Here is a 22,394-nt window from a genome sequence, read left to right on the forward strand (position 1 = left end):
CATGATCCGGGGTTCCTGGGATCAAGTCTTGCATCGCACACCCCACAGGGAGCCTGCTTCTCCCTCTGCCTATGTCTTGCCTCTCTCTCTCTCTCTCTCTCTCTCTCTCTCTCTCTGTGACTATCATAAATAATAAAAATTTTTAAAATTTAAAATAAAAAAAATAACATCACTCATTGAGCCCTGCACCACGCAGGGGGCTGATCAGCTCCCCCAAGTGCCCACACCTGAAAGTCAGCACAAAGGCCCCTCCACCAGAAGAATTGATATCAATCAATTAATAACCAAATTAATAACCAAATTTAAGACATACTTAGATAATAATACACTTATACTTGGTGACTTCAATCTAGCGCTTTCTACATTTGATAGGTCTTCTAAACACAACACCTCCAAAGAAACGAGAGCTTTAAATGATACACTGGACCAGATGGATTTCACAGATATCTACAGAACTTTACATCCAAACTCAACTGAAAACACATTCTTCTCAAGTGCACATGGAACTTTCTCCAGAATAGACCACATACTGGGTCACAAAACAGGTCTGAACCGATACCAAAAGATTGGGATCGTCCCCTGCGTATTCTCAGACCATAATGCCTTAAAATTAGAACTAAATCACAACAAGAAATTTGGAAGGACGTCAAACACGTGCAGGTTAAGAACCCTCTTGCTAAAAGATGAAAGGGGAAACCAGGAAATTAAGGAAGAATTAAAAAGATTCATGGAAACTAATGAGAATGAACATACAACAGTTCAAAATCTTTGGGATGCAGCAAAACCAGTCCTGAGGGGGAAATACATCGCAATACAAGCAGCCATTCAAAAACTGGAAAGAACTCAAATACAAAAGCTAACCTTACACCTAAAGGAGCTAGAGAAAAAACAGAAAATAGATCCTACACCCAGGAGAAGAAGAGAGTTACTAAAGATTCGGGCAGAACTCAATGAAATCGAGACCAGAAGAACTGTGGAACAGATCAACAAAACCAGGAGTTGGTCCTTTGAAAGAATTAATAAGATAAACCATTAGCCAGCCTTATTAAAAAGAAGAGAAAGAAGACTAAAATTAAAATCATGAATGAGAAAGGAGAGATCACTACCAACAGCAAGGAAATACAAAGGATTGTAAAAACATATTATGAAAAAAAAACATATTATGAATAGCTATACGCCAAATGGACACATTTCTAGAAAGCCACAAACTACCAAAACTAGAACAGTAAGAGATAGAAAACCTGAACAGGCCAATAACAAGGAAGGAAATTGAAGCGGTCATCAAAACCCTCCCAAGACACAAAAATCCAGGGACATGTGGCTTTCCCTGGGGAATTCTATCAAAAGTTTAAAAGAAGAAATCAGGGGATCCCTGGGTGGCGCAGCGGTTTGGCGCCTGCCTTTGGCCCAAGGCGCGGTCCTGGAGACCCGGGATCGAATCCCACGTCGGGCTCCCGGTGCATGGAGCCTGCTTCTCCCTCTGCCTGTGTCTCTGCCTCTCTCTCTCTCTCTCACTGTGTGCCTATCATAAATAAATAAAAGTTTAAAAAAAATTTTTTTAAAGAAGAAATCATACTTATTCTACTAAAGCTGTTTGGAAAGATAGAAAGAGAAGGAGTACTTCCAAATTCATTCTATGAGGCATCACCTTAATTCCAAAACCAGACAAAGACCCCACCAAAAAGGAGAATTATAGACCAATATCCCTGATGAACATGGATGCAAAAATTCTCAACAAGATACTAGCCAATAGGATACAACAATACATTAAGAAAATTATTCACCATGACCAAGTAGGATTTATTCCCTGGACACAAGGCTGGTTCAACACTCGTAAAACAATCAATGTGATTCATCATATCAGCAAGAGAAAAACCAAAACCATATGATCCTCTCAATAGATGCAGAGAAAGCATTTGATAAAATACAGCATCCATTCCTGATCAAAACTCTTCAGAGTGAAGGGATAGCGGGAACCTATCCAGAAAAGACCATATACTGGGTCACAAATCAGGTCTGAACCGATACGGAAAGATTGGGATCGTCCCTGGCATATTCTCAGACCATAATGCCTTAAAATTAGAACTAAATCACAACAAGAAGTTTGGAATGCACTTTGCAATATAATTCAAATTAGAAACCAAAGATGCATATCAATTTCGTTAACTAGTGACACTCAAATTTTTGTCTTCTGTAGAATTTGTAACATACCAATTTAAATGAAATTTATAACTAAAATTTATTCTTTTCCCTCATTTTTTAAAATAAATTTATTTTTTATTGGTGTTCAATTTGCCAACATACAGAATAACACCCAGTGCCCATCCCGTCAAGTGCCCCCTCAGTGCCCATCACCCATTCACCCCCCCCACCTCCCCTTCCACCACCCATAGTTCGTTTCCCAGAGTTTGGATTCTTTATGTTCTGTCTCCCTTTCTGATATTTCCCACACATTTCTTCTCCCTTCCCTTCTATCCCCTTTCACTATTATTTATATTCCGCAAATGAATAAGAACATATAATGTCTGTCCTTCTCCGATTGACTTATTTCACTCAGCATAATACCCTTCAGTTCCACCCACGTTGAAGCAAATGGTGGGTATGTGTCATTTCTTTTTTTTTATAATAAATTTATTTTTTATTGGTGTTCAATTTCCGAACATACAGAATAACACCCAGTGCTCATCCCGTCAAGTGCCCCCCTCAGTACCTATCACCAATTCACCCCCCCACCCACCTCCCCTTCCACCACCCCTAGTTCGTTTCCCAGAGTTAGCAGTCTTTATGTTCTGTCTCCCTTTCTGATACGTCCCACACATTTCTTCTCCCTTCCTTTATATTCCCTTTCACTATTATTTATATTCCCCAAATGAATGAGAACATATAATGTTTGTTCTTCTCCGACTGACTTACTTCACTCCGCATAATACCCTCCAGTTCCATCCACTTGAAGCAAACGGTGGGTATTTGTCATTTCTAATGGCTGAGTAATATTCCATTGTATACATAGACCACATCTTCTTTATCCATTCATCTTTCGATGGACACTGAGGCTCCTTCCAGAGCTTGGCTATTGTGGACATTGCTGCTAGAAACATTGGGGTGCAGGTGTCCCGGCATTTCATCGCATCTGTATCCTTGGGGTAAATCCCCAACAGTGCAATTGCTGGGTCGTAGGGCAGGTCTATTTTTAACTCTTTGAGGAACCTCCACACAGTTTTCCAGTGTGGCTGCACCAGTTCACATTCCCACCAACAGTGTAAGAGGGTTCCCTTTTCTCCACATCCTCTCCAACATTTGTGGTTTCCTGCCTTGTTAATTTTCCCCATTCTCATTGTGGTTTTGATTTGTATTTCCCTGATGACAATTGATGCAGAGTATTTTCTCATGTGCGTGTTGGCCATGTCTATGTCTTCCTCTGTGAGATTTCTGTTCATGTCTTTTGCCCATTTCATGATTGGATTGTTTGTTTCTTTGCTGTTGAGTTGAATAAGTTCTTTATAGATCTTGGAAACTAGCCCTTTATCTGATATGTCATTTGCAAATATCTTCTCCCATTCTGTAGGTTGTCTTTGAGTTTTGTTGACTGTATCCTTTGCTGTGCAAAAGCTTCTTATCTTGATGAAGTCCCAATAGTTCATTTTTGCTTTTGTTTCTTTTGCCTTCGTGGATGTATCTTGCAAGAAGTTACTGTGGCTGAGTTCAAAAAGGGTGTTACCTGTGTTCTCCTCTAGGATTTTGATGGACTCTTGTCTCACATTTAGATCTTTCATCCATTTTGAGTTTATCTTTGTGTCTGGTGCAAGAGAGTGGTCTAGTTTCATTCTTCTGCATGTGGATGTCCAATTTTCCAGCACCATTTACTGAAGAGACTGTCTTTCTTCCAATGGATAGTCTTTCCTCCTTTGTCGAATATTACTTGACCATAAAGTTGAGGGTCCACTTCTGGATTCTCTACTCTGTTCCATTGATCTATGTGTCTGTTTTTGTGCCAGTACCACCCTGTCTTGATGACCACAGCTTTGTAGTACAACCTGAAATCTGGCATTGTGATGCCCCCAGCTATGGTTTTCTTTTTTAAAATTCCCCTGGCTATTAGAGGTCTTTTCTGATTCCACACAAATCTTAAAATAATTTACTCTAACTCTCTGAAGAAAGTCCATGGTATTTTCATAGGGATTGCATTAAACATGTAAATTGCCCTGGGTAACATTGACATCTTCACAATATTAATTCTGCCAATCCATGAGCATGGAATATTTCTCCATCTCTTTGTGTCTTCCTCAATTTCATTAAGAAGTGTTCTATAGTTTTTAGCCCACAGCAAATATAATTCTCAATGGGGAAGCACTGGGAGGCTTTCCCCTAAGATCAGAAACAAGACAGGGATGTCCACTCTCACCACTGCTATTCAACATAATACTGGAAGTCCTAGCCTCAGCAATCAGACAACAAAAAGACATTAAAGGCATTAAAATTGGTAAAATTTATTCTTAAGGCTGACCGTGAAGACCATTTAATTTATTAGCATTTGGCTGAACTAAACACAGAAAGGACAAGGAGAAAAAAAGAGTTGTGGCTGCAATACTACAAAAGAAAAGAAATCCTGCAATCTGCAAAGGAAACAAGTTACAATTAAAATGCTAATTGCAAAAAAAGTGAAATGCTAATTGCATATGTAATACACTGTTTGATACATGATAGGTCACTTCTTTTGGCTAAAAAGGATATAAATCAGACGATATGGCGGGGGTGTGTGTGAGTTACATGTTATACTTTGATACTGAAAACCCTTGCTTGTTAAGTCAAAATAAGCTCATGAAATTCATTAAGAAAACAAAGGAATCTGAAAGTAACATAGAGATACTGGCCCTCTGTCTTATTAGTGCTGAGAGAGAACACGAAATGGACAAGGTCTGACCCAAGATGGCACACTATCCTGCTATTATATTACTCCAGAATAATCACATCAAAAAGTGAGATCTGGGGATCCCTGGGTGGCTCAAGGATTTGGCGCCTGCCTTTGGCCCAGGGCGTGATCTTGGGAGTCCTGGGTGATATCAAGTCCCACATCTGGCTCCCTGCGTGGAGCCTGCTTCTCCCTCTGCCTGTGTTTCTGCCTCTCTCTGTATCTCTCTCTCTCATAAATAAATAAATAAATAAATAAATAAATAAATAAATAAATAAAATCTTTAAAAAAACCATTAAAAACCAGTGAGATCTTTTAGTTCATGCCAGCCTTTCTCAGGCCTCACCCCAGCAGTTAGAAGGGGAGTACGTGTCTATCAAGAAAGACCTAATAAAAGATACATAGTTTTTTACAAGAACATAAACCTTAACTTTTTACAGTGCAACTCCCAGACCAAGAGCAGCCACTTAAAAAGAACTACATGGAAAGTTAATTACATCTGCTTTACCCTCTACATCACTAAGCTATACTGTCAGAAAAACAGATTTAAAATATAACATGGTGAAGGCACTCATCAGAATTAAATAGGGGAACAATGGTCATAAACAACTCGCAAATGTTAGTGGCACGTGACACTGGAGATTGATTACCTCACTCCTACTCTGTGGACACATGTCCTCTGGGAACTCTGCTCCCCATTTCCACACTCCTGGGCCCCCGTGCGAGAGCTTCTACCATTTGGAACAGCACCTGTGACCAACGGGGAGTGCACGGGTGGAGAAATGTAGCAGACAGTGCGCTGGCCCTCAAAGACTTCTGCCTTGCAGTGACACACTTTACTTCTTTTCACATTTCATTGACTAAAAAGTCACATGACCATAAGTAACATAACCTTATATGTGTCTGTGAACAGCAAATATCAGACAGTATACAGCAGGATGGATAGATGCTTACAACAATATACAAAATTCTTTTTCATTCCAAGTGAATCGTCTGAAAGAAATTTTAGGTCATACACACAAAAGCCTATGATTTCACTTCTGGCATGCAAGGTAGGTACCACTATTATCATCATTCACATATAAGGAACAGAGGTGCCACGAGGTCAGACAATGAGGTATTATCATCACACTGTTGGCATGATATTCTTGGCACAGCCAGAATCCAAGTCCAAGCAATGTAGCTCCACAGCCCCGGCCCTGAACTACCACCACAGATGTGTGTGCACCAGAATGGAGAGCCCGGGGATCTGCACACACGGAATACTCCTTACTACACCCAATTGACCATATAGCTAAGGCACTCCAAGAGAGGTGACTAGACAAACATAATGACAATGAAATGACCTCAAGGATGAAAGACAAAGGAACAAAAGAAAAAAGAAAAGAGGCAGCGAAAGGTCCACACTTGACCTGGATGAATAATGAAAGGTGTCCTGGAGGTTGCAGGATCCCTCCCTCTAGAAATTACCTTTAGTGCCTTGAGCCTCACACCAGACTCTCACTCATTCAATGAGTGGTAGCTGAGTGCCTAAGGGACCAAACTAAACTTCAAGGAGTACTACTCAGTCCCTCCTCCACCGAAATCAAATGGAGCTGGTGACAAAAGTTCACTTGTAATTCTATGCTAGATTCTGGGACACATATTCCTGTGATACTGTGAATATGGTGGTGATGTCTCCAAGTCAGCCCATAAAAGCAGGTTTCAATCCATCCTATGAGGGGTGTCTGGGGGGCTCAGGCAGTTAAGCATCTGCCTTCAGCTCAGGTCATGATCTCAGAGCCTCAGGGAGGAGCCCCACATCAGGTGCTCAGCGGGCAGTCGGTCACCTTCTTTCTCTCCCTCTGCCACTTCTTACCTGCTCATTCATTCTCTCTCTCTCTCTCTCTCTCTCTCTCTCGTAAATGAATAAACTGTTTTAAGAAAAAAAATCTACCCTGTGAGATTCTACCTCAACCTTGACTTTTCTTCCAACAGAACTTGTGTTTCTATAGCCCTTTTCACACAACTCAGAGAAGCGTGGACCTAGCCTCTGTACAATCGCCACATCCCGTTCCATCTCGGCCCTGAGGAACAGGCCACTCCCTTTTACCATCTGGGTCCACAATGAATTGTGGTCAATGTACTCTGAGAACCAATGCAGAATGTCAGGCCCACGCTCATGACCAAACACCTTCCCGGCAACAGGACATGAACTACCACCTACCCTGGCAATAAAACAAGGGTTCTGAAAACCACACAGTCCAGAGACTGAGGAGATAACGAGAGATGAAGCGGGGTACTGCTAACGCCAACACAAGGCTCGGCAAGCCAGTCACCTCTGGTCACGTACAATCACCTGTAGGATGATTTGGCAAAGCTGAATACAGTGGGAGACACATGTTCATGCCCCAACAAATCCACTGTTAGGTAGAATAGCTCAGGAGCTTGTAACTTCCCTACTAGAATTCCTGGTCTCTGGAGATGGAGAAAAACAGGAATCACCTCCACAAGGGAAGTGAGAACTGCCTTCCTGCCTCCACTCATTCCAGGCAATCAACTACCTGCTCTTATGTGATGCTCAGGAGGAAACATCCCACGTGCATTTTTGTAGAGCAAATAGACTCCTGTTATTAAATTAGGAATCGATCCAAAAGTAAGGTGACTGTTCTGCAACGAAGCATGGTTGAATAAACACTTAAATCTCACACTAACTTTCAGAAGGCAGCTGATGTGTTACGCTGAACACAGACTACCTCGGTAGGAGACAGCCCCATCAAGCAACCATTTCGGGACATCTGTAAGAAGAGAAACTGAGCATTTCCAATGACAACCTGGCTCCTAATCACTCAGCCCCAGTCCCACACAGATCTCTAAGAAGGGCTACATATGGTCTCTGTCTTGAGAGTGTGAATTACAAAGGCAACTGTTTACTCAGGGTCTCAGGAATTCCTATCTTTGGCAGACTTTACCTGTTTCTGTGCCAGAAAAAAATGTCAACTATAACGTAAGAAATAAGGTTGTCTGCTTCCTCCAACACAGCTGGCTGAACAATTACCTTGGACTGCCCAAGGAGCATTACCAGCTTCTGATGCCCAGGTCTCCACTCTGTCAGACCAGGTGGCCATGGATCATTTGCAACATCTGGCTATCTTTTCCCTTTCCTCCCACCAAGGCAAATAGGACTGCAGAGGCAAGTAACATAACCACCCCAACCGGGTTACTCTGAACCTAACACCACCTCTCCCCTTTCGAACAGTACAATTTGTTTCTAACAAGCCCTGTACCCCCCCAAGTATCTTATAAAATATTCTTTTGAATCTCACTTACTACTATGTAAATCTCACCTTCCCTCCCCCACTACTTTGCTTCTCGTTGCTTCTAGACTCAAATAAAAGAGGAAACCAAAGGCCTGCACAGAAAATAAGTTTATAAAACCACTGCTCAAAACATGATCTCTCTGTCTTTCTCTCTCTCTCTTTCTCTCTTTAATAGCTTGGCTGTATCAATTATCTTGGAAATAACTTTTTTCCAAGCAACACTCATGGTGCTAATTAGTAAGAAAATTGGAATTACTGAAGGATGAAGATCACACATAAACTTCAAATTGGTCTTTCATTTTCTAATGTTTCCTACTTGGAAATATAAATATAAATAAATTCTTGTTAATAGGTTACCTTCTGAGCATCTGTTCAAGACTTACTTGTAGACTCAGACAAAGAAGACTTCCACTTTTAAAATTCTACCTAAATCGCAAGTATTAAAATCTTCACAAATTCACATGAATATCGAGATTTAAAATAAACTAATTATCCATCATATCTTCCTCCCTCTGGTCAACTACCCTGTCCACAACTTTGTGTGTTTCATTAAAAACAACATTCCAGGCTATCTTTTCCAAAGGAGAAACTGAATATTTCCAATTACAAATATAATTTGGCAGGGAGTTGGTATTCAAAATACACAACGAATTCTTTACAAACCAGCAATAAAAATAAGAACCAAATGATAAAACTAGGTAAAGCGAGACTTTTGGTTTCAGCTCAGATCATTAGGGAGAATGAAAGTCACAGAGCAAACTGCCTCTCGGAAATCAGAAAAAAACAGAGGAATAGAGAGATTCATGGCCAAGATCAGCTTAGCAAAGCAGAAGCCGGTGGAGCCAGAAGCTTGTAGGAAAACAAAAATGGTAACTCTGATGAATTGATGGTGACTGGATGCGGAAGTCTGAGAGTCAAAAACCTCCTGAGCCCCAGTCCTAGGGGAGGAGGCCCCTGCACGTTCCTTGCACCAAATTCTCATAGTGAAGACTGGAGAAAAATCCCCTTGGGTTTGCAATAGAAGAATAGAGAAACAATCATTTTGAAATACGTTAAGTCAAGAGCTTTTTCCGTAACCGAGGCCTGCCCTCTGAGAAAAGCAGCTTTAAATAGAGCCCTATTGGACCTGGGGAAAGAGCTGTAAGGTGAACTCCAGCCCCTGCTAGCCTTCCTGACCCAACTAAGGAAGGAGGGGAAAAAAGGAGGCTAAGAAATGCTTATAGGAGTCAGCAGAGCCCAGGACTCAGGCCCACTAAATAACGGACACTTAACCATCAAGATCACAAGAACAACTCCCCACCAACGGGGTGCCAGTGAAACCACAGTGGTCATAGCTGAGAGATGCACATCAAAGACCTCAAGAGAGTTCCTTAAAGAGCCAGAGGAGGAGGCAGGGAACGGGAGAGACACGAAGGTTTCCGAAGCCTCTGACACTGACAGCTATAGCAAACATTCAACACAACCTAACCTCTAGCTGGCTTAACATAAAAGCTCACACTAAAAGCTGGATTATATCAGTTCCTATTACCCAATAACTATGTCCAATTTTCAACAAAAATAATTACAAGACATGATAAGAGAGAAACACAGTTTGAAGAGATAAAGCAATCATAAGAATCAGACTCAGATATGACACAGATTTATGGAAGCAGGAGAAATACGGAGATTAAAATAAGTATGATGAATATGCTAATGCCTTAGCGGATTAATATGCTAATGTGAGATGGAAACTCAGAGAGAATTAAAGTGAAATGCGAGAAACCAAGAACAGTGTAACAGCAATGAAGGCTGCCTTTGGACGTGGCCAAGGGAAAAATCAGTAAGGTCGAAAATATGTTCATGGAAATTCCCAAAAGTGAAATGCAAAAAGAAACAAAATATCCAATAACTGTGGAACAATGCAAAAAGGATAGCAAACACATGATGGAAAACACCAGAAGGAGAACAAAGAGAGGAAGGAGAAGAAATATTCAAAGTAATAATAGCTGAAAATTCTCCAATATTAATGATAAAACACCAGACCACATACCCAGGAAGCTCAGAGAACACCAAACAGAATAAATGCCAAAAAGATCTACATCTTGCACTAATACTCAAACAGCAAAAACCAAAGATAAAGATACTGAAAAGAGCCAGAGGGGAGAAAAAAGCACCTTATCTACAGAGGACGAGGATAAGAAATACATCAGACACCTCATCAGAGATCATGCAAGCAAGAACAGAGAGGGTGCAGGTAAAAAAAGGTTAAAAAGAAAAACCCACCACCTAAGAATTCTGTAGCTGGTGAAATTGTACTTCAAAAGTGAAAAGAGGACCCCTGGGTGGCTCAGCAGTTGAGCGCCTGCCTTCAGCCCAGGGCGTGATCCTGGGAACCCGGGATCGAGTCCCATGTCCGGCTCCCTACATGGAGCCTGCTTCGCCATCTGCCCGTGTCTCTGCCTCTCTCTCTATCTCTCTCTGTCTCTCATGAATAAATAAATAAAATCTTAAAAAAATAAAAATAAAAAACAAAAAAGTGAAAAGAAATAAAAACAAAACACTCAAATAAACCCAAGGAATTTACTGCTCAGCAGACTTGTCTTGCAAAAAGTATTAAAACCAGCGTGCTGAGTTCTTAAGGAATATGACAAAGTGAAGTCAATTAAAGCAATGTTATAAAGGATGGGGAAAAAAGGAATTGAATATATTCTCCTATAAGGCAACTGCACTACCTGTGAAAAGGTGTAATGTTATTTCAGAGTGGACCTGGATTAGTTAGAAATGAATATAACAAACTGTAGGGCAAGCACAAAAAATTCTTTTAAAGAAGTATATGGGGATCCCTGGGTGGCGTAGCGGTTTGGCGCCTGCCTTTGGCCCAGGGCGCGATCCTGGAGACCCGGGATCGAATCCCACGTCGGGCTCCCGGTGCATGGAGCCTGCTTCTCCCTCTGCCTATGTCTCTGCCTCTCTCTCTCTGTGTGACTATCATAAATAAATAAAAATTAAAAAAAAATATTTAAAAAAAAAAAAAGAAGTATATGGACAGGGTTGTCTGGGGGCTCGGTTGGTTCAAGCGTCTACCTTCAGCTCACGTCATGACCCCAAAGTCCTGCAATAGAGCCCTGCATTGGGCTCAGTGGGGAGTCTGATTATCCTTCTCTCCTGCAACTTCCTCCCCCTGCTCCTTCTCTCTCTCTCTCTCAAAACTAAAATCTTTAAAAAGAAAAAGTATATGAATATGCTAAGAAAGAATGGAATCCCATAAAATGTTAAACTAAAAGCAGAGACGGAAGAGAAAGAGAGGGTGATAAAAATATAAAAAAGAACAACTGTAATGAGTGAAAATCAGTTGCAAACATGGTGAATATTAACCCAACTACAGCAACAATTACCTAAAATGTGGATGGTCTAAATATGCCAATTAAAACAAGAGACTGGAGGTGCCTGGATGGCTCAGTGATTGAACATCTGTCTTCCGCTCAGGTCGTTAATACTGGGGTCCTGGGATCCAGTCCCACATAAGGCCCCCTGCTCAGTGGGGAGCCTGGTTCCCCTCTGCCTAGGTCTCTGCCTCTCCTTCTATGTCTTTGGTGACTAAATAAATTAAATCAAGCAAGCAAGCAATCAAACCAGAGACTGCAAGAGCAGATAAAAAGATCCAACTATATGCCGTCTACAAGATACCTACTTTAAATAGAAGTACAGGGATCCCTGTGTGGCGCTGCGGTTTAGCGCCTGCCTTTGGCCCAGGGCGCGATCCTGGAGACCCGGGATCGAATCCCACGTCGGGCTCCCGGTGCATGGAGCCTGCTTCTCCCTCTGCCTGTGTCTCTGCCTCTCTCTCTCTCTCTCTCTGTGACTATCATAAATAAATAAAAAATTTTAAATAGAAGTACACAGGTAGAAGAGAAGTAAAGGAAGGGGGAAAGAAACCAGGCCTACACCACCCAAAAGAAAGCTGAAGAACTCATATCAATTTCAGACAAGGCAGATGGCAGAATGAGGAAAATTCTCAGGGATAAAAGAAGGTATTACACAGTGAAAAAGGGATCAATTCTCTGAGAACACAGAACACTCCTTACTGTGTATGTATGTGCCTAACAAGAGAGGGTCAAAATACATGAGGCAGAACTGATAACATCCAAGGAGTCATGGATAAACACACTAGCACCTTTAGAAACTTCTATAGCCTTCTACACAATAATTGACAGACCCACTAGGCAGAACATCAGTGCGGATACAGTTGAACACAACAGCACCAACTAGTCTAACACTTCATCTAACACAGCACTACACAGTCTTCACAAACTCACGCAGAACCAGACAGACCACATCCTGGCCATAAAACACACTGTAACTATCTAAAAGAATGGAAATCACACACCATTAGCTTAGACCACATGGAGTTAAGTAAGAGAAATACAGCAGAAGAATCTCCATACATTTGGAAATTAAATGAGTTAAAGTTGAAGCACTGAAATTTTTAACTATTCTGAACTAAATGGAAATACAACTTATGCAAATTTGTGGAAGGCTGCAAAGGAGTGGTTAGAGGAAGATTTCAGCATTGAAGGCATATGTTAGAGAGAGAGAGAGAGAGAAGAGAACACTAAAATCAGTAACTTAAGCTTCTACCTTAGGAAACAAGAACAAGAAGAGCCAGGAGAAGAAAAGGAAGAATAAAATAGAAATCTGTGGAATTGAAACAGGCAAACATGGCTAGGTGGCTCAATCGGATAAGCATCTGAATCTTGGATTTGGCTCAGGTCATAATCTCAGGGTCATAAGACTGAGCCCTGAGTCAGGCTCTATACTCAGCAGGTGAGTCTGCTTGAGATTCTCTCTCTCTCTCTTCCTCTCCTTCTCCTCTGCTCATTCTCTCTCTCTTTCTCAGAGGAAAGGAAAGGAAAAAGGAAAAAGGAAAGGAAAGGAAAGGAAGGAAGACGCCCAGTTGGCTCAGCGGTTGGGTGCATGATCCTGGATTCCTGGGATCCAGTCCCACATCCAGCTCCCTGCATGGAGCCTGCTTCTCTCTCTGCCTATGTCTCTGCCTCTCACTCTCTCTGTGTCTCTCATGAATAAATACATAAAATCAAGAGGGAAGGAAGGAAAGGAAGGAAAGGGAAGGAAGGGAAGGAAGGGAGGGAGGGGAGAGAGAGAGGAAAACAATTGGGGAAAAAAACAACAAAGTCAAAAGCTGGTTCTTTAAGATGATTCATAAAATTGGTAAACCTACAGCCAGGCTAGCCAAGAAAAAATGAGAAAAGAGACAAATTACTAATACCAGAAATGAAAGAAGAGTCGTCGCTATGGATCCCACGGAGATTAAAAATTAAAGGTAACGATAATCCTATGCCCTCAAATTTGAGGATTTACATGACACGCACCAATTCCGTAAAAGACACAAGTAACAAAAACTCCTACACAAAGAGAAATAGGTGATCTCAATAGGCCTATACCTAAAGAGAAATTAAATCAATAATTAGTAACCTTCCTCAACAGCAAGCACTGAGCCCTGACGGCTTCACTGGCAAAAATAAGAAGATGACATTATACCAATTCTCAAACTCTTTCAGAGAAAATAAAAGAGAGGCTGTACTTCCAACTCATTCTATAAGGCCAGCCTTATCCTACTATCAAAACCAGATAAAGACAGCAGAAGAAGGAAAACTATAGTAGTCTATACTTTTCTATAGAGATATAGACTACTATATAGTCTATAGACATATAGACTACTATATCTCTTATGAACAGAGATGAAAAACTCTTCAAAAAAATTTGAAAAATTTCAAATCAAATTCAACAACATATAATATGGATGCTATACCAAAACCAATGTTTTTTTTTTTCCAGGAATGCACAGGCTGTATAATATGCAGAAGTATTAGTGTAAGCCATCACTCCAACAAGATAAAAAATATCTATTTGATCATATCAACAGATGCCAAACAATTATTAAGAAAAATCCAACACGTATTCATGATAAAAGTTACCACCAAACTGGGAATAGAGGGGACTTCCTCAACTTGATAAACATGTATAAAATACCTAGAGCAAACCTACTTAATGGTGAAAAACTAGATTTCCCTCTAAGATCAGTAACAAGGCAAGGATATTCCCCTCTTACCACTAGTAAAGATTCAGTACTTAAGAAGAAGTCCTAGCTAATCCTCTAGGAAGGGAAAAGAAAAGAAAAGATTTACATATGGGGAAGGAAAAGGTAAAACTGCCTTTGTTCAGAGACAACATGACTATGTATGTAGAAAATCCTAAAGAAACACGAAAAAAACTCTGGGAACTAGTAAGTGATTATAGCAATGATTCAGGATGCAAACTTCATGTACAAATATCAATTACTTTCCTATATACCTGTGTTCTATGAAAGAGAGAAGAAAAAGGCTGACAAGTCCACCTTGATGAGAAATGGCTTCTTAAGGGGACTTATGGACAGAAGTGTGTCTTGGGAGGCTGAAAAATTAGTAGATCTCCACAACCCCACCTCCAGTGAGACCTGTTTTGGGGCCCAAGAAGCTGGCGGGTAACTGCTGGAAGCCCACCCAGGAGGAAATGCTTGAAAATCATAATCCTATCTCTAGAGCAGATGAAGGACATTCATGGGTGACTTAAGGGTGTGACCAGACAAAAAGAAAGAATATGAGAGGGACCTGTGCTCCAGAAGGCTTCAGGCCACAGAGAGCCATCAGCATGGTGGGTCTGCCCAAGATAGCATTGTTCACACTGCCAATGAACAATGGGAATTTGAAATTAAAAACAAAATACCATTTACATTAGTGCCCAATCTAACAAAAAGTGTACAGAATCTCAATTCGTATAAAACTCAGCTGATGAGGAGCCCGGGTGGCTCAGCGGTTTAGCGCCGCCTTCAGCCCAGGATCTGATCCTCGAGACCCAGGATCAAGTCCCACGTCGGGCTCCCTGCTTCTCTCTCTGCCTGTGTCTCTGCCACTCTCTCTCTCTCTCTCTCTGTGCTCTCTGTGTCTCTCATGAATAAATAAATATTTTTAAAAACTCAGTTGAAAGAAATCAAAGATGATCTCCATAAGTAAATTCCATGTTTACGGACAAGAATATATAATATGATCAAGATGTCAATTCTTCCCAACTTGGTTTATATATACAACACAACCCCAACCCAAATCCTAGCAAGTTATCACATATATATGACAAACTCATTCTCAATTTTACATGAATAGGCAAAAAAAAAAAAAAAACAGAACAGCTGACACAATATTGAGAAATACAAAGTCAAAGGACTGACACCAACCAATTTCAAGATTTCCTATAAAGCTTCAGTAATAAAGACACAGCAGTATTGGTCAAAGAACAGAAAAACAGGGATCCCTGGGTGGTGCAGCAGTTTAGCGCCTGCCTTTGGCCCAGGGCGCGATCCTGGAGACCCGGGATCAAATCCCACGTCGGGCTCCCGGTGCATGGAGCCTGCTTCTCCCTCTGCCTGTGTCTCTGCCTCTCTCTCTCTGCGTGTGTGTGACTATCATAAATAAATAAAAATTTACAAAAAAAAAAAAGAACAGAAAAACAGATCTGTAGAACATAACAGAGCTCAGAATAAAACCCACACGAATACAATCAACTGGTCTTTGGCAGAGGAGCAAAGACGATTCAGTGAAGAAAGGCCAGTCTTTTCAAATACTGATGCTAGACAACTGGATATTCACATGCAGAAAATCTTTGAATCTAGGCATAGAACTTATCCCTGTTCACAAAAATGAACTCAAATTAGATCACAGAACTAAATATAAAGACAAATCTGCACAATTCCTGGGTGACTTTGAGCATGGCAAGGAGTTTTTCCATGCAACTCCAAAAGCCCAACGTATGAAAGAGAAATTGCAAGGTTGGACATTATTAAAATTAAGAACTTCTGTTCTGTGAAAGAAACCGTTCAGAGAATGAAGAAACAAGCCACAGACTGGAAAAAAAATATTTGCAGAACACGTATCTAATAAACGACACGTATCCACAAAAGACAACTGTTAAAACTCAATGATAAGGGAAAAACACAACTCCCTTAAAAATAGGCAAAAAATGGAAAAGACACTTCTGTAAATCTAAGACTGTTCTAAAAAGAAGTCTACTATTTCAAAGGTATCTAATGAGAAAACTGTCCAAAGAATCCAAAAAGACGTTTCTGCAAAGATGATACAAAAATAGCCAATAAACACACAAAAAGATAATGAACTTCATCAGTCATCAAGGAAACGTAAACCACAGCAACAAGGAGGTATCATGTCCCACCTTCTTCTAGAAAGGTGAGAACAAAAAAGTCAAACAAAAGCAAGTGTTAGCTAAAACAAGTGTTGGTGGGGCACTTCAGCGGCTCAGTTGGTTACACAGCCGACTCTTGATTTTGACTCAAGTCATGATACCAGGGTCGTGTGAGATTGAGCCCCAAATCAGGGTCTGTGTTCACAAGGAGTCAGCTTGAGATTTCCTCTCTGCCCCTCTCCCTCACCACTGCCCACCTCCCTGCTCGCTCTCTTGCTCTCTCTCTCAAATAAATAAAATCTTTTTTTAAAAAATAGGGTTAAAAAAAAATAATAATAAAAAATAAAAAATAAATAAATAAAAAAAATAAAAAATAGGGTTGACAAGCATACAGAAATCAGAAGCCTCACACACTGCTGGTGAGAATACAAAACAGTGGAGCCACCTTGGGAAACTGCTGGTTCTTCTAAGTGTTAAACACAGACTTAGCACTTAACCCAGCAATTCCGCTCCTACATACATGGCCCCCAGAAATGAAAATATGTCCACATAAATACCTGTATGTGAAGGTTCCTTTTTTTTTTTTTTCATTTTGTATTTTTTTTTTTCTCCAGGTGGGGTTTTTAACGGTCACTTTCCCACACTCTGGATAATTTCTGATCCCACCACAAGGAGCCCTTGAATTGGCTAATGTGAGAAACTGGGAATGAAGACCCCTTTTAACTGCCATCTTGCCGAGGGAGTCTCCTTTTTTTTGGAAAAAAAAATCGAAAGGTTATTGCGTGAGCCTGGATGAATCCCACTCTCAACCCTCCACGGTCCGACCCACCCCATCTCACCTCATACCCGTTTTTGGCAGGGAGAAGCAGGAGTACGTGGTCCCGAATTCTCCTCCTTCACCTTGTTAAACACTAGAGGGAAAGCCCGCCATGAATGGCAACGATTCACCTTCAAGCTGCCTCCCTTCATCCAACGTTAAAACCCTTTGCACATAAGGCAACGTGGAAGCTGATGTTTTTACTCACCTCGCTGTTTTAAAGCACCATTATGAAGTCAGGTTGTACAGTAATTAACAGTACCTTTTATATATATCTCATATCTGTCATTTATATATATATACACACACACACACACAAACTGGAAGAGGTAACAGCAGCTTATAGAAATGGATCTTCTTCAAGGTTTCCTGTGTGGTAAGCACCTGAAATACTGCATAAAAGGGTCTTGTGTGATGTGTCTCCCTGCTGCTCATTGGGCTCTGTTCTGCATGACCAGGAATGGTGCTGGCAAGAGAGCTCAGCGGCTGGAAGGAAAGTCTGCTGCTGAGCGTCACTATTTTCCACCCCCTGCTTGTGCTCCTATCTGATCAGGCTAGAGAAGACAACAAAACATACATAGTTAGAAAAAACTCCAATATATAGATTTCTGTAGAATTTCCTTTTTTTTCCCTCCTGTCCTTCCTCTGCAAGGTATTGTTGCTATGTCCTGTTACTGGTTTTTGCTGCAATAAACCCTCTTTGTTTCAATCACAGCAAGAAACAAAAATCCAAACAGAAACCCCTCTGAAAAGAGTAGAAAACAAAAGGTTTTACCTACAAAAAGGGGAGGGGGAGACAGGAGGGACCTTGGTTTTGTTTTTAAAAAGGACTGAAGATTAACATTGAAAAATCAGGAGATGATGTGCAACCCTTTGTGCAAGGCAAAGCCCTCTGGTACTTCCGCCTCTGGTTTTGTTTTAAATTTCCTTTTTCTCTTCTGCGTGCGGATACTTCTCTCCATCTTCATGTTGTCAGTGTTTTGCTGTGTTTTGTGTTTTCTTGTTTAACTTTGTGTCACTACCTCAGTCTGCCCTCATGTCCCTTACACACAAACAAAACATTCCTTCAGCAGAGCGAAGAGGTGGCGGATGACCGGCACGCTCCACGACCGGCCCAGCAGTCTCTGCGTCGCCAAGTGGCTCATGTTGGAGACATCAGTATAGTGGACAGGGAAGCCAAACACCCTTTCCATTTTAGTGCACCGTAAGATGTCCTCTTTCTCATTCATGAAGACGGGGACATGCTGGTCTTTGCCCTGCTTTATGGAGTTCGACCTAGTAGTAATGGTCCTCACTTTGCTGAACTTGGCTATCCAGCCGTGCTCCAGACACTCCTGCAGCTCCAGCTTATCATTCACAGTGGATGCCAATGGCCTCCTGTTCATACCAGGAAGGTTCCCCCAGAAGTAGTGGGCCCTGTGTGCAGCTGACACTTCTTTGGCATTAATCATCATAGGGTTGGACTCGAGAATTCGCGAGATGTCCCTCTTGTCACTAATGCCCATGGCCACCACATTCTCAAAGAGCCGGAAGAAGGGGCGGTCATCTCCCTCCTTGGGCCGCGCATCATGCAGCAGGTGGTAGAACTCAAAGAAGAGCCGGCCAGTGCCCTCGTAGAGTCCTTTATGGGCAGGATTGATGATGGAGAGACCATTGCAAGGACTGCCCCCAATCACCAGATCCAATGGGCCCCACTCCTGGATATGCTTCTGCGTGACGCTGCAGACGTCCCCAACATACATGATCTTCCCCACCGTGATGGAGTCCTTGCACACCTCGGAGGCGATGTAGCAGTCCACCTGAATCCCCAAATCCTTCAGCACCAGAAGCCCTGTAGCAATTCCATCAAATAGAGACAGCACCCGGATGGGCTTCCTCTTCTCAGCTGGGACAGGCAGGTAAACCTTCATAGGGTCAAATTCCTGGTCGTGGCTGTTGGTGAAGAACATCTGGAGCCATGAGGGCCAGTCGTCCCGCTGCCGCAGTAGCCCGTAAGTGCCCTTGTGCCCACACATGTAGCAGTTCCGGGGGTCCTCCTTGATGGCTGCCAGGTGGCCCCCAGCCCCAATAAGAGATCCACACCCTCCACACAAAAACACCTGCAGCAGTTATTGTTCCCACACATGAGCACCTTGCCCCCCACCCCCCACAGCAAATGGTGTGGTAGGACTGGTAGCTGTCATCATCATGGTGATACGTATGCACACTCCAGGAAGCAGTTCTTACAGTTTTGGCACATTTCTCCAACAAAGAGAGGGTGTTCCAGGGTAACGTTGAGGCTCCCACAAGAGATGCAAATGTCCTCGATGTTCTGGCACTTCTGCCGCACTTTGTACACCAGCTGCTCTCTTGTGCGTTCATCAATGATCTTAGGCTTCTCAGTCGTACTCTTTCGGGGCTTTTTGGCTGGGGGGGGTGGTGCATAGGCAGCTGCCTCAGGTTCGACCCACATGTCTGTGTAAACTTCTTTGTAGGGGTTCTTCTCTTCTTTGGGTGGCTTCAGGCCCTTGGGGCCAGAAGGCTGGAACCCTCCGAGAGACCACTCGATCATCTGTTTGTTCTGCACCTCCACGGACTTGGCAGTGTCGCTCTCATCGCTGTCGTGGCACGCTGGGAACAACTTCCCCGCATGGCTACAGGCCACCTGCAGGACTTCATAGATGGCTTTGCGGTACATGGGCTGCTTGTTGTATGTGGCCTGGTGGAAAGCACTGCAGAAGGAGCTCAGCGGCATCAACTTCTCAACACACACCATCAAGAACTTGCCATCTCCAAACCACATGACCCAGCGGGTGCCTTCAGCTCCTCAGCTCCGGCCTGTCATCCACCAAGACACAATGCGGCCTGGCCACCAGGAGAAGCCCCGACGTTTCCCCCACACCAGCTCCCCAGTGCCAAAGCCCCGGCCGTCCTCGTAGGCCAGCTCATCATTGGCTGCTTTGGTGGTGTTCTTGTCCCCAGCATCTGCCCCCACGGGCTCAGGTGTGGTGGCCACAGTGGGGGATGCAGGGTTGGTGGGCTGCTGCATTGCAGGAGGACTGGCCTCCTCCACCTTCTGAGACTAGCCAGACCCCTGGTTTTCTTCCACAGCATTCATTACTGCGATCACCTTGGCTTTTCTTCTCAGCCCATAAGGCCACGTGCAGCCCCTCTATGTAAAGATTCTTAGCAGCATTATTCATCATAGGCAATAGGTAGAAATGACCCAAATGTCCAAAGCTGGATAAAGAGGTTAACAAAGCTGGTATATCCATAAATACTACTGGGCCATAGAAAGGTATGAAGTATTGCTACATATTATCATGTGGATTAAGCTAAGTGACAGGAGCCGATGGCAAACAAATCTACCCACCATATGATTCCATTTACATGAATTGTCCAAAACAGGTAAATAGAAACAGAAAGTAGATTAGTGGTTGCATAGGGCTGGAGTGAGGAAGGGTCAGAGGATGAAGGATTAGCGGTAGACAGCTACATGAGACAGGGGTTTGTTGGGAGGAGATGAAATTATTCTAGAATCGTGGAGGTGGCTGCATCACTTTGTGCGTACACTTCACATCCTTGCACATATACTTGAGATGGGTAAACTGTCTGATATATGTCTCAATAAAGTGGTTACAAAGAGTTACTATCTAAATGTTGATGACACCCCAATCAGAGTTGCGAGATTTCACAAAAGGAAATATAAAAAGACAGCACAGTTCATACGTCCACTAAAAAAATAAATAAATAAATTACTGTTTCTCTTAAGTTCAAATTAAACTGGATGCCTTGTATTTTATCTGGCAACCCGACTCCCAAGTCTATTACCTACAACCTAGAACTTACTAATTATCCTCAAGATCCACGTATCCAACTACACAGTAGGAAGTTCTACTTGGTTAACTGCCAAATAGCAAATGAACATAAAACTAAAATCACCTTTCTTATGAGAAGATATTCAATTATGTCAGAAGTGGTAGGTCAGGGCTTGTGCAGGTCTCTGGAGCCCTCTCTCAACCCCCGATGGCCTGGCATCAACAATCTGGTGGTTGGATTAGTGGATGTGGTGTCTAGGAGCTGAGGTTTAACCAACACGGGGGAGGAGTTTCAATATGTTGAGAAACATCACCCTGATGGTGAGGGCAGGCTGAGCATCCAACTCCCTTTCTCAAAACAAAAATCACTTTCCTTCCCTCACCCATGGGTTCATTGCCATTGTCTTGACCTGGAAATCTCCAGGCCCATCCCATCTCTGTAGCAACTAAATTTTACTTCTGAAAAAAAAAAACCAGTCTGATATCATCATTCTGCTGCTTTAACCCTTTCAATATACTGGCTCCTACCATGGTCAAATAAAGTCAAAGCCAATTAAGAAGAGGTCTCTACCTGGGCCCCTGGGTGGCTCAGTTGGTTACACCCCGACTCCTGGTTTGGGCTCAGGTCCTGATCTCAGGGTCGGGACCCCGGATCCTTCACAGGGCTCCACACTCTGTGGGGAGTCTGCTAAAATTTCTCTCTCCATCTCCCTCTGCACATTCTAGCACTTGTGCGCATTCTCGCATACGTGCACATGTGGCTCGCTTTCTCTCTCTTGCTTGTTGACATACTTGAAAGTGAACAGAATGGGTCAAAAGACACACGTGAAGTTTGCGTGTGATAGAGGCTGGGAGTGGGGGGCAGCTAGTAAGAAACATAGAATGGACTAGAGGGGCACAGTAAACATTAAAAGCACATTTTACAGCAATTACAGGAAGATCCTTGTAATAGTACACATGCTACTGTGCCACTTAAATGCTAGCAACATCAATTTGTTTACTCATTGCTTTTCTAAAACCAGGATATCAGTGACTATGCTTCCTCGCCACTTACTAGTCACATTTACTTTGAAAAACCACCAAGCTTAAAACTCAAGAGCTAGTGTAACTAAGACTTTGAAAAAAAATTAGTGTCCTTTTCTTAGTAGAAATAACAACCACCTATCACTACTTTTTGGTCTTTCACGTGCTATAATTTAATACTAAATGCCTGCTTGTATTTGCCTAACCTATGTAACTATCAAAGAAAGAAGATCTTCACTATTGTATTTGAAACTCACAAACCACCTTGTTAACATTATAACATTATAATTTCCATTTTATAGGAAGGAAACAGTGGCCAC

The 22,394-nt window shown here is 42.3% G+C and overlaps 1 protein-coding gene and 1 pseudogene across 1 annotated transcript in view; both read right to left on the reverse strand.

The window, feature by feature from the left end:
• LOC144309890 (ankyrin repeat domain-containing protein 26-like) overlaps positions 1 to 6,968 on the reverse strand; it is a 144,449-nt gene extending 137,481 nt beyond the window's left edge. The window contains exon 1 of the mRNA XM_077890860.1: positions 6,861 to 6,968. Coding sequence (XP_077746986.1) covers positions 6,861 to 6,968 — 108 coding nt within the window. The remainder of the gene's footprint in view (positions 1 to 6,860) is intronic.
• Positions 6,969 to 15,756: 8,788 nt separating this feature from the next.
• On the reverse strand, positions 15,757 to 20,851 carry LOC144309891 (DNA (cytosine-5)-methyltransferase 3A pseudogene; annotated as a pseudogene).
• Positions 20,852 to 22,394: the final 1,543 nt, after the last annotated feature.

This window comes from Canis aureus, unplaced genomic scaffold, assembly GCF_053574225.1.
Source record: "Canis aureus isolate CA01 unplaced genomic scaffold, VMU_Caureus_v.1.0 ptg000239l_RagTag, whole genome shotgun sequence".
NCBI classification, from domain to species: domain Eukaryota; kingdom Metazoa; phylum Chordata; class Mammalia; order Carnivora; family Canidae; genus Canis; species Canis aureus.